At 31.9% G+C, this 16,747-nt stretch overlaps 1 protein-coding gene across 1 annotated transcript; it reads left to right on the forward strand.

The window, feature by feature from the left end:
• Window positions 1–3,968: 3,968 nt before the first annotated feature.
• On the forward strand, window positions 3,969–6,848 carry LOC145585295 (uncharacterized). Its single transcript, XM_081642009.1, has 4 exons — window positions 3,969–4,412; window positions 4,708–4,781; window positions 5,493–5,628; window positions 6,043–6,848. Exons 1-4 carry the CDS (start codon window positions 4,284–4,286, stop codon window positions 6,538–6,540), a joined length of 837 nt encoding a protein of 278 aa, XP_081498135.1. The 5' UTR covers window positions 3,969–4,283; the 3' UTR covers window positions 6,541–6,848.
• Window positions 6,849–16,747: the final 9,899 nt, after the last annotated feature.

Genomic DNA, 16,747 nt, shown 5'->3' on the forward strand with positions numbered 1-16,747 from the left:
ATTGTTTATATATATATATATATATATATATATATATATATATATATATATTTTATGTATATAATCTGTATAACTAACAGTTAAACAATCTGTTTGGCATTGTTTTTGTTTTTAGTTTTCAATATATTAAAAAATAAAAAATAAATAAAAAAAATAAATAAATAAAAACACCAAAAACAAGAAATAAGAAAAAAAATATTTTCACTTTTTTGTTGTCAGTTTTCAAAATTATTAAAATTTTAATAAGTTTGAATAATTGTTGATTCCTTATATGACATATATTATATAATTTTGACAACAAAAAACCAAAAAAAGAAAACCGCATCAATGTTAAACGAATCCGGAGTAATTAAATTTAATTTTTTGAAGAATGTTTATTAAACACTATAATAATGCCAACTTATTTATTTTAAAAATTAAATCAATTTTAATGCTTGTGCTATATGCCAATATGTCATAATAATTACTCCGTAATATTTCCCGCAATTTTCCCAATATGTAAATGTCAATTATTGAAAAAAAAAAAAGCAATACCAATTTAATAATTGCTCTTAATAAGCCAAAAAGTAACATCAAAATTAATTCAAATCTTGAATTACACCAACATATGTAATATTTGTCAATTATCACAATTCAAACACAATTTTTTAAACATACCAATTTCACTCATAAAGAAATTAATATTAATGCATATGCAATATGACAATAAGTTAATTATAATTTAATTTCCCATACTCCAAAATGTAAATACTACGTATTAAATTAAGAATATGTTATATTTGCCTAATTTTAAAGCTCCTGTTAACTTCACCTTATGAAAATAATATTCAGTACAAACAAGTTCCCTTTAGTACAAATAAGTTTAATTTAGTGTAAACTAGTATTAGCACGGATTTATAAAAGGTTAGTAAGATTTATTAATAATAATAGTCCTTTGAAATTAAATGACTTATTTAATTTTTTTTTTTTTTTTTTTTTTTTGAAATTTGAATTTATTAATGTCTATCCTTTAAATTCTTAAGTGTTACATATATATATTAATAAATAAAAAGAATTTTATTTTTTTAATAGAATTTAAAAAATAAAAAAACATTTTGGAGAGAAAATTTTTCACAAAATTATGCCAAGTGTCCCCTCCGGTAATTACTTTAGTATAAGTATAGATAGATAGACAAGTTTTGTTCATTTCAGCAAAAATCAATAATTTTAACTAAGAAATATCATTGAGAATCAGTAAAAAATAATTTCAGTTTAGTAATATTTATTTCTGTTCAACAAAAAATAAGGTGAACTGAATAAGATCTAGATTTTGTTAATCTATAAAACTTATTTATTTGAAACAAATCAATTCATTAGTAAAAAGTCATTCGACATCTATAAATGAAATTTAAAATAACAAATACATAAAATTGAATTAAATTAGGGTTTCCTTTATCAAAGCTATGATCGTTGAAAAGATCTTGCACTGTGGTACATCTCTCGCACACATCACTGGAATGTACAACTTTTTCGGAGAAGCGGTCTAACAATTTGTTGTAGCCGTAAGGATGATTCTCATCTGATTCGCCTGAACACATTTGAAAATTTGATATCCGTTGCGATCCCGAACAAATCTTTACCAAAGAATTGAAAATAGGGCAAATGATGATTACCTTTCCGATAAATCCTAACACACAAACAAACCCTAAACCTAAACAAACAACTAAACTAACAAAAACTAACGACTCTACCATAGAGAGATACTCCACCATAGGAGATGGACGAATATCTACACTACGTGTGTAGATTTATTGAAACCTAAGTAGCAAAACTAAATAAACTTAAGGGAAAAGGGTCGGAAATATAGTCTAATTTTCGAATAAATTAGACTATTTTCGGCCTGAACGGCCAAGATTTTGAACAAACCCTAGAAGAGAATAGGAGAGGCTTAAAACTTCTAATTTTTTTATAAAACTTATTTTAATTGTAAGTTGAACTTGAATAACCCTTATCAAGTATAACTTATTTTATCTAATTTTTTTATTTATACTTTTTTTTTTCCTTCACAAATAAGTGTCTTTTTTTTCTTTTGAAATAAAAAAACTTAATTCAGTTTGATTTTAATACCATGTCAATCTTAATTAATGTTGTTAATAAGCTGAAATGTACCTCCAAAATAAAATTCAAATTTTAGATTACAATCAACATATTGCTAAGTTAAGTATAATGGAAGGACTTCACTTTTTGATTTTTTCACCTTTAAGGACCTTCCACTTTTTTTTTTCATCTTTGAGGACCTAAGTTTTGAATTCCGGCCAAAATGGAGTTAAGTTAACTCAAGGTGAGTTGAGCATTAAGTTCCGACATCACTGATAAGTAAGTAAACAAAACTCTAGGACCTAACATTTCATATTTTTCACCTTTAAGGACCTCTAACCTTTTTTATTCTTCACTTTAAGGACTTCAGTTTAAAATTTAAATGTGAACAATTTCTCTTCCTCAATTGCAACATTTTCTATTAAAGACCAAAATCCAACACTAACTCGGATACTTATTGAAGCACATGCCACAAATTACAAGCTTTCATCAAGTCTCTATGTCCAAATATAAAATAAAAAAATGAAAAAAAAAATACTACTTCGGTTTCTTATTATTTATAACAAATGGATTTTCTTTTTATTTTTTTTCTTTTTATTTTTTTTATTTATTTTTTATATATATTTCACAAAAATAAGAAACAAAAATAGTAAATAAAACTTTCATTAAATCTACAACCACATAAACCCCAAAACAATCAAATATAATCAACCTTATCAAATAATACACCATAAAAAATCGATCAGCCAAAAAATTGCAGCAGCTCGGCATTATAATCGAACACACAATACTTTTTTTAAGTCCGTCAACACTCACGAAGATAGTGGTTGTCATGGCTTTTCCGTCATACAAACAAGGGGAAAGCTAGAGAAAATTAGAGGAAATAAGTTGGGGTTTCTTTCATTCATACGCCAAACAAATTGAGGAAGGTGGGGGGTTTCATGATATAATATATATATACTCGAGCGAACTGACTAGCTTAGAACATCGGCCAGCAAGTCCACCAACGTGGTTACGGTGGAGCAATTGCCTAAGAATGAGAAAGAAATAATTCTGATTAAGGAACCATCATTTTATGCATGATAATGAATTAATTATGATATGCACTTCGTAATGTATAAAGAATTGATATAAAGAATTTGGTAAGGACCTAAGTTTTTTTATATATATATATATACAATTAAAGAATTTAGTAAGGACTTAATGGGGATTTTTTTTTTTTTTTTTTTTTTTTAATTTTTTAATTTTTATAAAATAATTTACTCCGGTGAGTTAAGGTTAAGTTAAGTTGTTGGAAAATTAACCACAAGTCCTCAAAGGTGAAAAAAATAAGTGAGAGGTACTTAAAAGGTGAAAAAAATCAAAAAATGAAATCTTTCTCTTATGTTTAACTCATATATTACCCGTATCATTGTATTTGTCAATCCTCCTCCAATTTAAAATAAAAATTCAATTCCAAAGTAAAATTAAAAAATAGTCAAGATAAGATCATAAATAACCGTTATATACGCAGCATCACTGTAGCTTAGGCTGCCACCAACTGAAATTCAAAAATACTTTCCAATTTGCCATATCCACTCACCAATAACAAATTTACATTCAAATCTAAAATACCTAATTACCAATTTATTATTCTTCGTATTATCCCCTTAAAAATATACATTGACAAATAAAAGAGTAAAACGTGGAATTATACATTTTTATTTATAATTATTTTACAATTTAAATTACGGTTTAATACGGTGGGGTCAGAAAAGAGTGTAGCTTAAAGCATCCGTATTAGCTAAGCTGGAATAGTAAAACTTAAACGGCACAAAAGGGCAATTTCGTCATTTCATCACTCAACCTTCCTTTTTTTTCCTTCGAGAAGAGAGAGAATTGGAAGAAGAAAATTAATTTCACATTTCATTCTCTCTCTAAATTTCATACCACTTCAAGTAGTACCACAAGCTAAACAAACTCAGTGTCAGAAAAACAACCCCTCTAATATTTTTTTTTTTCCCCCTAATTTTAAATTTTCAAATTTAATTATTCTTTGCGTGCTATATTATCATAATAACATTAACAATTTGATTCGGATTTCTTAGAATTATTTTTGTAGAGTAAAACAAATAAGTATACATATTAATTATAATATAAGATAGTGAGTTTTATTTTGATAATTTTGGAATTGTACATTTTGGGAAATTGAAGAGTTAAAGAAGGAAATGGAGCACCGAGGAACTCCGGTGAGAAAACCTCACACTTCAACAGCAGATCTGCTAACTTGGTCGGAAAATCCTCCCGCCGATTCGCCTTCTCTATCCTCCTCTAATCGCCCTATTCGCAACGTCCAGGTAATTTCTATTTTTTTTATTTAAATTCAAAAAATGGGTTCATTTTTATTTGGGATTTTCATTGTAACAGAAATTTTCTGGGTTTTTATTTAATTTTAATTTATGGGTTTTATTCCTGTTACGGAGAAAATATCTGGGTTTTTTTTTTTTTTTTTTAAATTTTAATTTGGATTTTTCTGGGATTTTTTGAATTATTAATAAAATACAATATTGGGTATTATTAATAAAAAGAGTGATTTATTTTTATTTTTATTTTTAATTTTATTAATTTTAATTTCTGCTGGAAAATGAGCAGCCATCGGATGGGATTAGTAAAGTGGTGTTTGGAGGTCAAGTGACAGATGAAGAGTTTGAATCCTTGGTAAAAAGGTAAGATCTGATTTTTATTTTTTGTAGTTCAATTTTTACCAAACAAAATTTTTTTCTCACGTTTTTCTTGTTTGTACGCTTTTTTTAAAATTAATTTGGTAATTCTTTGTTTGTGAAATTAAGTTGAATTCATTGGATCTTCATTCTTCACATGTGGAATGGACTAGAAAAACTGTTTATAATGTGAAATGATGCAAAAAAGGAAATTTGGTTGTATGATCAATTGTCTGTTCATTGTGTTGAATAAGAGTTCTCATTATTAATTTGTGTGAATTGTTCTATGCTATTGTTATTGCTTTGGGATTAAGGTTTATTTGCTTATAATTCGGTTATAGTGTTATATAGGTAAGCGTAATTTGTGTTTGTAAGGATATAATGTTTGTTTGCAATCTAAGTGAACTCCGTGTTTTCGGCTTTTTGATTGATTGGATTGATGGTTTACGGTGTTCTGTTGGATTGATGGCGAAAGATGGCTGTCGTGATCAATTTCTTGTGAAATGTTACTATGTATTTGTCAATTTTGTTTGTTTTAATTGATGTTCAATGTTGATACGAGTGGTTTGTTTCTAAATAGAGCGAAGTATAATTGATTGAATAATTAATCATCTTCTCCAAGAGGGGGTTGTATGTTTTTGTCGATTGGTTGGATTGTTGTTGCAACTTGGAAAGGGGTGTGTATATAACAAGCGTATGTAATGTGCCTAATCTCAGGAAACCGTGCTCTGCTTACAAGTCTAAAGAGATGATTGGTAGTGGCATATTTGCCGGTGAAGAGGAAACCGATGACCAAGAAGCTGAAGGTGCCAACCAAACCCCGGGTAACAAAACTGGAGTACGTATGTACCAGGTATACTATGAATCATCCCCTTGTAGTTGTGTATTGATTGGTAATACGATTGAACGCTATCATGATCAACATTCAACAAGTTATCAACAAAAAATCGAGGTCCATGCCCCGGTCAAGTACTCCCTTGTCATGACATTGCTGGAAATTAGTGACTGTTGGAAAATGATAAATGGAGCTACTAGTTTGCTCCCAGATTACAAACAAACTTAGGTGTTTGTACTTCCTAGGAAAGTGCCACTTTGTCATGATATGTTTGGTCAAATGTCTTAGAGAAGCTTCTTGTTTTGCTTTGCCTTGTTGAAAGTTTGTTTATCTTTTATGGTAATTGATAATTAATAGATTCTTCCATGTTTGGTTGATATATAACGACGTACTGATAATCTTGCAATATTTTATGGTGATTTGGTGTACCAGCAAGCTCTTACTGGAATGAGTCAAATCTCATTTGGTGCTGATGATGAGAGCCTTTCTCCAAAGAAACCTGCCTCCTTACCAGATGTGGCAAAACAGCGAGAACTGAGTGGAAATCTGGATAGCGCGGCAGAAGCAAAGTTGAAGAAACAACTCTCCGATGCCAAGTGCAAGGAGCTTAGCGGACATGACATCTTTGCCCCACCACCTGAAATAAAGCCACGATCGACTGTAAGATCCCCTGCATTCCAGGAAACTGACAGTGAACCTGTAGTGAAAACAGCAAAGAAGATTTCCGACCAGAAATTTGCTCACTTATCAGGAAACAACATATTCACAGAAGATGCACCTCCTAACTCAACAGAAAAACCCTTGAGTCATGCCAAGCTGAGAGAGATAAGTGGAAACAACATCTTTTCAGACGGGAAGGCAGAATCCCGAGACTACTACACAGGGGTCCGAAAGCCTCCAGGCGGTGAAAGCAGCATCGCCTTGGTTTAATCATGCCTGAGTTCTAACATTGTTTTTTCATCATCTTCTTATTCACATTATTGATTTTGCGTGTCTCATTCTTCGTTGTGGGTAAGGGTTCGCGTATAACATGACCTTGTTACTGTTCGGGTTTGGTCACATATTTCTCTTAGGCTTAACTTGTTGATCAGAAAGCTAAAGACATTTTGCTAATTGGGTTGTAATGTTTATAAAAACTTTGGTTTATTTTTTTCCTCTAAATTGTCGTTGTCATATGTCAATGAAGTGGTTGGGGCTGTTAAAGCTTTATTTAAATTATAGACCGAAAATTTCGTACATTTTTTTTCAATGTTCCTAGCTAAAGTAGGTTGCAATAATTTTTTTTTTTTAAAAAGAAGAAAACCTACTCAAATTGAAATGGTAATAGTTGATGCTAAGCTTGTGTTGCAAGTGATGAAAATTGACCTGACCGACCCACTTCTGAAGCAAACTTGTTTCTGCTTAAATTTCACATCTCCATTACATAGTTCTACTATTTCTGGGCTATCTGTTTATTGCAGCAAAGTGGATTTTTATTTCTATCTAAACCTGAAAATTCTGATTCTGGTTCTTCCTATAATAGAATTGTTACACTGCTCGAACAGTCACAGCAATTGACATTACAAGGGATATTTTTTTTATTCCGAGTTACTCCTTTCGCTTCATAATATCAGTCGTTCTCGAAATTTCGTTCAAGGGTATATCTTTCGTTACCTAATGTCAATCCATATTGAAATTTCTTTTCTAGTTAACCCTTTTGTTCCCTTGTCCATCAATTCTAAATTTTCTATTCTACTTAATCCTTTTGTTCCCAGAAATTTCTTCTGGTTACTCTTTTTGTTTCTAAACGTATTTTTTTTTTAGTGTGAAGAGAGCCACAAGGGGTAATGATATAGATGAGATTTGATTTTGGATTGTGTATTTGTGTGTACCAGTTGACATCTACTTTTATTCCTAACATATAACATCTAACCTTAATGGATATGTACGGTACTTTAGGAGTTGGCTGTGATAAATGAACGGAAATGTCTATGCGTACTCATTATTTATGTCTCTTAATATTGACAATATGAACTCAATACTCAGATGTTGGGAAGCAAACCACTTCAAACTCCGTAGCAATGTGCTTGACCCAAAAGAGTAGTAGTAGTGCTCTGTAGTAAGGACCGGTCATTCATTAAGTAAAGTATCAAGTTGGATTAATCAATACATTAGAATTGATAAATACAATGTGCATTATTTATTGGACTTATTGGATATTGTAGATCATACACCAATTATATTTATTGGACCTTGTAGATCATTCACCGATTAAATTTATGGAAATCGTAGATCATACACCACAATAATTTAAATGGCATGTTTAATTCTGCAAATTGATTAGTAGTATTTATGGTATAACTTATCAGCTATTTTACACAAATCATGGGATATTTTGCACTTACCCTTCTAATAGGGAACTCTTCTTCTTCTTTTTTTTTTTTTTTTTTTTTGACAAGAATAGGGAACCTAAATGAACAATACATTAAAGATTATTATTGTACGGAGTACATGTTTATTTTACTCATTTTAACAAGCATAAAATCGTAGTTAAGGGCAAATGATGTAGCACCCATCAGTACTTTAACCAACAAACCTAGTTGATCATCCATGATTTCTTTATTTAAATACAAGTACATAAAAATCGGAAATTGATAATTAATTACCTTAGAAAGGCAAAATACATTGCTCGTACTACAGTATTTACTTGGTCACATTTAGAAACCACAATATCACTAAATGGGCTAACATCTGTATTGCTTAGCAGTCTGCCATTTGGGCCCATCATTACTAGTGGCCAATTGGGCCTATAAGCTGATAAGGGTTATGTTCTTTGGGGCCTGTTCTCTTCAGCTTATTTTCATTTCAGTGCAGTTCAGTTCAGTTCGGCACCAATAAGTTCAGTTTAGTTCAGTTCTTAATTTTCTTCTCTCATAAAATATTCAGTTTAGTTCAGCTCATTTCAGTCAATCAGAACAGGCCCTTAGTACCCACTAATCTAATCTATTACAAAGCACATATTTACATGTGCTAGTTATGCATCTAATTCACACTTAATTAGTTAACCTATCAGAATTTTATAGTATAAAAAGTTCACATTTATTTCATGTTAGTGTAGCTGTTTAATCATTCACCAAACATAATTACTATAAAGGCATGCAAACTATACTTAGTACAAAATGTTAATGCCCAGACTTTGAAAGTCTTCTTATAACTAAGCTAGCCTCGACCATATGATAAGAGTAACCTGACATAAGAATCCATCGTCTGGTTTGCCTCCTGAAATCATATGGGAAAGATGAAGTTTCGAACTAGGAACTAATATCAACAACAATGTTATAATTAGGCCAAGGGATCTACCATTGTTGTTTAATATATAGCGTTGATGGCATAAAGAATGTCACCTATCATTATCAAAAGCTTTAAGCTACTACGTACCCTACGGAACCAGCACCATTCCTCTCACAGGTCAGCTAGCTCAACTAGATCATCATTTGAGAGTGGAGGGGAAGGGTGTTAAAGAATCCTCTACTCTCAAGCATACATAGGTGGTAGAACTTAAATAATTAACCTCAAAGTCATAAAGTGAGTCATCCACCATCTCTATCATACAAACTTGATTTGTTGGTTTAACTCTTAAGCTTTAAGCTTAATGTTAAATATAAATCATACATCTTTGATGCTTTCATGAAGCACTAAAGAAGAAGGATGCCCAATTTATATGTTATTGGAACTTATTATTTTACATTAGATCATTTTAAGTACGCAAAGGTGATCCCTTAAAACTGATCAGTACAATAATATTATACATTTATACCCCCTCTATGCACAGAGTTTAATTTGTTAGGGGAATGTGTTTGTGTTGATATTTAACTGTTGTGAATCTTGTGACTAATCTACATCAAGGTCATCAACTAGTCTTTGATCTAATAATCTAAAAATTTCTCCTGCCAAAAAAAAAAAAAAAAAAAAAAAAAAAAAAAAAAAAAACCTAAAAATTTCATTCAACACGTTTAATTTAGATACGTTTTGATCAAGAAAGAAGTAGAAGTTAACCAAAAAAAGAGAGAAGGGGGGCAAACAATCTTTAAACTAATCGAAAATAAAAGGACAACTAGCACCTTAAATTCATGATTGTACAATCCTATTGAAATAACCGTTGAGTAATTAGGTTTTGATGATTATAAACTAATGATGATTATCTATCTAACATATTTGTTTAGTTGTGCAAAGAAAGAACAAGTTATGCTTGGAACAAAATACAAGGAAGCTAACTAATGACAGGTATATATCAGGAACTTAAGCAATATAGGATAAGCAATAAAGGAACAAGAACAATGATGAGTGTTATGGTTGATAAGTATGATGATGGCTAAGGAACCATGAAGGTAACTATGTAAATAGGTGTTTGCATACGTTAGCTTTACGAGGTAAGTATCCTATGCATATATAGGTCATGTATGTGTAGGAGTCTTTTAATTTAGTTTAGTTTTCTTTATTGTTTTTATAAATAAAAATAACTTTCTGTTTTATTCTGTTATCCTCAGAAGTTTGCTCAGTTTGTTATCATCAAAAGGGGGGAAATTGTTGACCCTGATTAGGTCTTGATGATGATGTTAATGATTGAGCAAACTTCTATTTAATAAGAGTCTTTTAGTGTTTTGATGTTTGCAGGATAAGTAAACTCTGGGAGTTAAAGTGAGGACTGAAACAGAGGAACCTTAGAAGACTAAGGATGACAAGTAAAGCAGAAGAAGAGTTCCAGAAATGGAACTTCAAGGTGTTCCCTGACAGGATCATATCAAGGGTTGTAATGACCTGGTTCCGGTATAATGCTGGGTTAAAGGTGTGTCCTGACAGGAACATATCAACGGGTTGTAATGACCTGGTTCCGGTGTAATGCTGGGGCAAAACCTGAGATCCAGAATACATTAAGACTACAGGATTCCAGAACAAGAGTCTCAAAGAAGCAACATGAAGACGGAGAAATAGAAGTATATTGCTCTAGGATTCATGTAAGTATGTTGGACATAAAAGTCGGTCTGGAACAAGTTTATATAGAACCAAGGTGAACTCCAGATAGTCAATGAAATTAGAGTTACTGACTTGTCAGGAACTCAGAGACTGTCAGAAGTTCCGAACCTAATAGGAACTTAAGTATGCACGTCTTTAAAAGTCGGTTTTAATGATATATATATTTACCTAATACGTGCATATCTTCTAGGGATTTGGATTTACTGAATAAAGATATTTATTTTCTAATAAATCCCTTTTGGAAAAAGATAAGTTTGTTTAAAAAGTATTTTTAACAAAAAGATAAGTTTTGAATAAAATCTGATTTTATGTTAATTATATCTTTATTATTAATGATAGATTTTATTCTTAACAAAAAGATATATTTTTGGAAAACTTATTTTTAGAAAGTATCTTTTAAACTTATCTTTTCATAAAACCTATCTTTTTCAAGATGAAATGAACAATTCGAGTGTAGTATAAATATGCTCATATGTATTCATTCAAAGTTGAGGCTGATGAAGTGGAGTGGTCGTGCTTAATGGTTTTATCCTTCACCACGAAGCTAAGTCAGTCCTCCTGGTCAAAGTTCCTATCAGGTTTTGGTTACAGTTCGTCCACTGAGTTCCAGACAGGTCTCGAGTGTCCAACATATTAGTTTTATCTCTTTATTCATATATATGTATTTAGAGTTATTCAATGAGATCTTATAATGGGAAAAAGGGTTTGAGTATTTTGGGTATTGGGGTGTGATGAGTTTGAATTCTCTAAAATTCAAGTAGCTGTGAGTGCACAGTGAGTGTGTCTTGGGTCAAGTGAAAGGAACCTGAGTGTGTCTTGGGTCAAGTGAAAGGTACCTGAGAAGTGTCTTGGGTCAAGGAAAGGAACCTGAGAGGTGTCTTGGGTCGGTAGGATAGGTTCCTATCATGTAGCAAGTGTCCGCGGAGGAACTTGTGAGAAAGGTCTGTGTAATAGGTTGTAACTAGGTGTTGCCCTATTATAGTGAATTGTTTGTGTTGAAAATCCCTTGGTGGGTCGAGGTTTTACTTCCAGTTGGGCCCTGGAAGGTTTCCTCGTAAAATCTGTTTTGCACTCTTTAAGTTCCTAACTATAACTGTTTTATATTCCGCGAAAAATTAGGCATTAGGAACTTACTACAATTCACCCCCCCTCTTGTAATATATCATCTGAAATAACAATAACAACATGTAAATTCCTGAGAGACGAACCCCGTTTAAACGTGTGTTGTATAGGTTGTATAATTAAAGCTTGTAATAGGGTTTTAGGTTGTGTGTTGTATTTATTTTCTTTCTTTTAGCTTAGGTCGTAATTTGCTCTTTATTTATGTAGTTCTCTTTGTTAAAAAAAAATAAATAAATAAAATAAACGTAAAATGTTTTTTATTTTCAATATATACATAATTACATAGTACAAGTACATTCCAATAATACTTTCACTTGCAGTAGTCTTCATTTAATTTTTGATGATATTTATCATACAGTCTTTTGAGTTTGTTCGTAGAGTTTTACTCGTAGGGAGGGGAATAAAGTCGCGCACGAGTTAGCTCATTGCTTTCCATGGGTGCCGAGTAGTAGAGTTTGGTTGTCGGATTTTCCTGATTGTATTGTTCCTATGTTGGATTTTGATCTCTCTGCTAATGAATGAGTAGCCTTTTGAAAAAAAAATAAACAACTTTCACAAGCGTATGCGGTTGACCACACTATGTGACGACTTGTAATAGACCATAATAATCCTTATATTAACCGATTAACCCTTGTAACAGTGATAAGGTAACCCCCGTAATACTGGCCGAATAACCCCTAGTGACAAAGTAACCCTTGTAGCACTAACCGAGTAACCCCTATAATATTCACGAAATATCCCCAAAATAGCTTAATTGTCAGTTTGTCACGCAGTGTGGCTAACCACATATGAAAATTTGTGGTTTAAACAAGTATAGCAAATTCAATAAGTTAATTAATTAAAAAATATATATATCTATAAATTAAACATTTTTAAACAAAGTAATGAATGTAAGCAAAAAAACTCAAACTCTTCATTATGACAGGCTTTCATTAAGTTATTGTAAGACGGGTCAAAGTTAATCTAAAATGTATATAAAATTATCCTTATACACTAAAAATTACCATTTTCCTGACATAAATTTTACTACTAGAAAAGCAATAGTAAAGTATTAGCTTAATAATATTAGCTTTGATAACATATACTCCATATTTATTAGAAATAAAAATTAAAATAAATTAAACTCATTATAAATTAAAAATTATTCTCCGTATTTATTTGAAATACTCTGTACTTTATTAGAAATAGTAAAGTATTGTCTTTTAATATAATTATCGTAAGTTCGCCATGAACAAGACTTTGAACAGAAAATTACGGGTGCTCAGAATTAAAACAAGTTACTTGTAATTAAAAACCGTTGAATGGAAACTTTTAAGAAAATTCTGGGTAATTAAGGGAGGAAATCATAGTCATAGTAACGTGTGTGTTTGCGGTCTTGTGTAGACTTCATTGATAAATCACCTAAGACTTCAACACCAAATAAAAGTAGGAGTACGAGTACATGTTAACAACATATTTCCAAAAATGGAATAGTGATGATTATGATAGTAACTCATAATGTCAAATACGTGTTCACGTTCGACACTAGCTTTTGAATAGTTTTTAGGTAGCTATTAATAGCTTTTGACTTGTTAAAACAGTACTCGATAAAACAAATTCTTCGTATATTTTATATACTCTCCCTATTTCGTAATAATCGCAACGCTAAAGTATGCACGTAATTTTAGAAAAATTATAAGGTGTAGGTCAAAAGAAATTTTTTTTTATAATAAAGTATAGTTGATAGGAAAGAGAAATAATAATAATAATTAAAAAAGAAAAGCAGTGCAAGTGAGGTTGATAGGAAAGAGAAATAATAAAATATTTAGAAAAGTGGAATTAGTATGAGAAAGAATTTATAAAATGAAGGCAATGAAAGTGAGTTCTTTTTAAATATGGTAGAGTTGTAATTATTATGAAACATACTCAGGTATGTAAAAAGAAAGTGTTACAACAATTACGGAACGGAAGTAGTATGTAACATTTAGTCAACAACTACTCCCCAAATACTCATACTCTAATAATCTATCTTCACAACTTATTGAACACTGACAGCTATATTTTGTCAAACATATTTGTAATAGCTTTTGATTATTATTATTTAAAAACTGAAAAGGTTTTACATAAAATTAGTGGGTACACTACTATAAACTTGTCTAAAGAAACCATTTCAATATGACCAAAGAGATCTTTTTAGGTAATACCCCCTTTGAATTTAAATTTTGCTCCACTTTCTTTTTTCGGCCATTTTTAAATATTTGCTCTATTTTCTTATTTAGAAAGTTTTTACAATATTTAATTAATTTATCTCACTTAGTGGACCCAACATAAATAATATTTTATTAATTTCATATTCTCTCTCTTCCAATTTTCTCTACTACTTTTACTTTATACAATTTTTTATTCTTCCATCTATCCCATCACCTTCATATTTTATTACTTTATCCAACTTCTCCTAAAATTCTGCGTATGGAGAAATGGAGCAAGTATTTAAAACTAGAGGGAGTAGTATAATTGGTTGGAGATTCAAGTATACGTACTTCTCATATAGTCATAGTTTTTTATAATAACCACGGAGTAATTAACTTTATATCCTGCTGTTTGACAAAACATAGTTGTGTGAGTAACTGTTGATTGTAAAAGTAGTTGTTAGATGTGTGATTAACTATTAACTATCAATTACTCTCTCCATATTTTATTTCTAGACTTTCTCTCATCCCGGCTATTAGAGTATTTGGTAAAGTAGTTATTCACCTGATATTCTACATGAAAATAAATATATTTTCCTAAAACAATAGAATTATTACCAACAACTATTTATTTATTAAAAAAGTAATCTTTTGACAAATACCTGTACCATTAAACTCTACTTTATCACTACATTGCCAAATGCCCAAAATCTTTTACTTGTAATAAATAGTTAGAATTTATTATGTAAACCGGTCATTTATTTATTCATTTGTTGATTAAATGAACAAATGACTCCTTGTATACATAACATGCTCTTATAGATAGTAGTTTAGTGCCAAACACATCCTTAATTGACTTGTATGCGAATCACCTCACCTCTGTTCGTTCAACGCTTAGCCTCACTCTTACTACATACTAATGTGATAATTCAACCGATTGTCAAATACCATTGTACCTACATAAATAAAGTTATATAGACCGACGTATCGCCATAGGTCTGTTGCCCATTCGGATGTTGGCTTGCAAAGGAACGAGCAATGAAAAGGATGGTCAATTTCACGAAAGTCAATGGTGGAGTCTCACTAAGTAGCTTGGTGAGCAAGACAACGGAACAATTAAATGTGGATGTGGGGCCACTTGGCTTGCTTGGAGTGTGGCAAGTGGCGACTAGGCGATGTTATTGTTCATTTGTTCGTTTCCAAGTCCTAATTGTGGGGAATGTATTGTAGAGTGTAGACCCATGTACAGATGTACTAGTGTATCACCATATCTGTTTTTCAGTCGTAAGTCGTAAAACTAGGGATCTTTTACTCCGCAAATAATATACGAAGGAGCTCAAGTTAATCTTTGAGATTAACATTTCACTTTATCCCCTCTTGTAATTTTATATAATTGTTTTTTATGCTATTTTATGATTTTGTTTTTATTATTTAAAAAATAATAAAAAAATATTTTATTGTGAGAAGATATATATTTACTGATTTATTTCAATAATTAGCTTGAATTTTCCCCAAATATACCTCTTACCTCTTTTCTTTGTCAATTTTTTTTTTAAAATTCCACTCTTATTCTTTTAGGTTTGAACAAGTACGTTGAAAGTCCATAGTACATTCGTACGGAGTAGAATACTACCTTCAATCCTCTTATTCTCTTTGGTAACACCGTAGTTTTTAATTTTCTCAGTGATGAATTGCGAAAAAACTTATTATTCTTAGTAAACTTGAATTATTTATAATTTTTCAATGATGAACTTAATGAAACAATTTAGTTAATTCTTAAACATGGTTAACAATTTTACAAAAAAAAAAATTGGAATTCCTAAAATATCCTCACTTAACACTTAAATCCCTAAAATATCCCCACTCGAACCCAACATGTCATCATCAAGATCATCATCTTCATCCTCCTCACCTTTCCAACGACACACTGCCCTATAGCCAACACCGAACAACCACCAATTCAGCCACCGCAATTAACCACCTACCGCATCTCTAGCAGCCACGCCACTAAACCACCTTCGAACTGCCACCACCACACGAAACACTGCAGCAACTTGCCACAAACAGCAATTCCGCAACCAATTACAACAATTCCCCATCCCTGCCGCACCTCTCCTTCTCCCATGAACCACAACCGTACCCCCTCCCCAAACACCAACATCATCCCAACTCCCCCCCGGACGGCGCCCATCCGACCCCTCCCTTAGCCGGCAACTCCATCCCCCTCCCTTTCCCTTTCCCTTTCCCTCACCCCCCACACCTCCACCCCCTCCCTTATTCAATTGTGTATATTAGGGTTCCGATCGCTTGTAAAATTTGCAAATTGGTTCAAACTTTCGCATTTTTAGATGATGGTGAGGTGAGTGGAAGGAGATAGGGTAGAGGAAAGGTCGCCGATGGCCGACTGGGGATTTCGGGAGGGGGAAATTAAAGGTTTTGAGGTTTTCGGTGGGGAGGGAGGTGGGTTTCAACTTAAAGGAAGGAGGCGCAGTTTCAGGGGGGTGGGGGAGAGGTGCGGCAAGGCGGGGGATACCGGCATGCCGGCGATGGAGGAGGCTTGGGCGCCGACGTGGGATGGGGTGGCTGGAGTTCCAATAAGTCCAATTCAGTCAATCAGAACAGGCCCTTAAATCGGATTTTGATTATCTAATAAAATAGAAAGTGATCAAGAGCAAAAGAGTTATTTCATGCTGCAACAACCATGGCGATGAGAGATGCCACAAGTATCAGAAGTAAGATTGCAATTAATTATTGAATTGTGAGACAGTAGCGGAAGACATTGTTTTCGTTAGTTAAATGATAAAATACTTATGATCGTAGCGCTTATATATTAG

The sequence above is a fragment of the Chenopodium album genome, chromosome 16 (assembly GCF_948465745.1).
Source record: "Chenopodium album chromosome 16, dcCheAlbu1.1, whole genome shotgun sequence".
Taxonomy (NCBI): Eukaryota; Viridiplantae; Streptophyta; class Magnoliopsida; order Caryophyllales; family Amaranthaceae; genus Chenopodium; species Chenopodium album.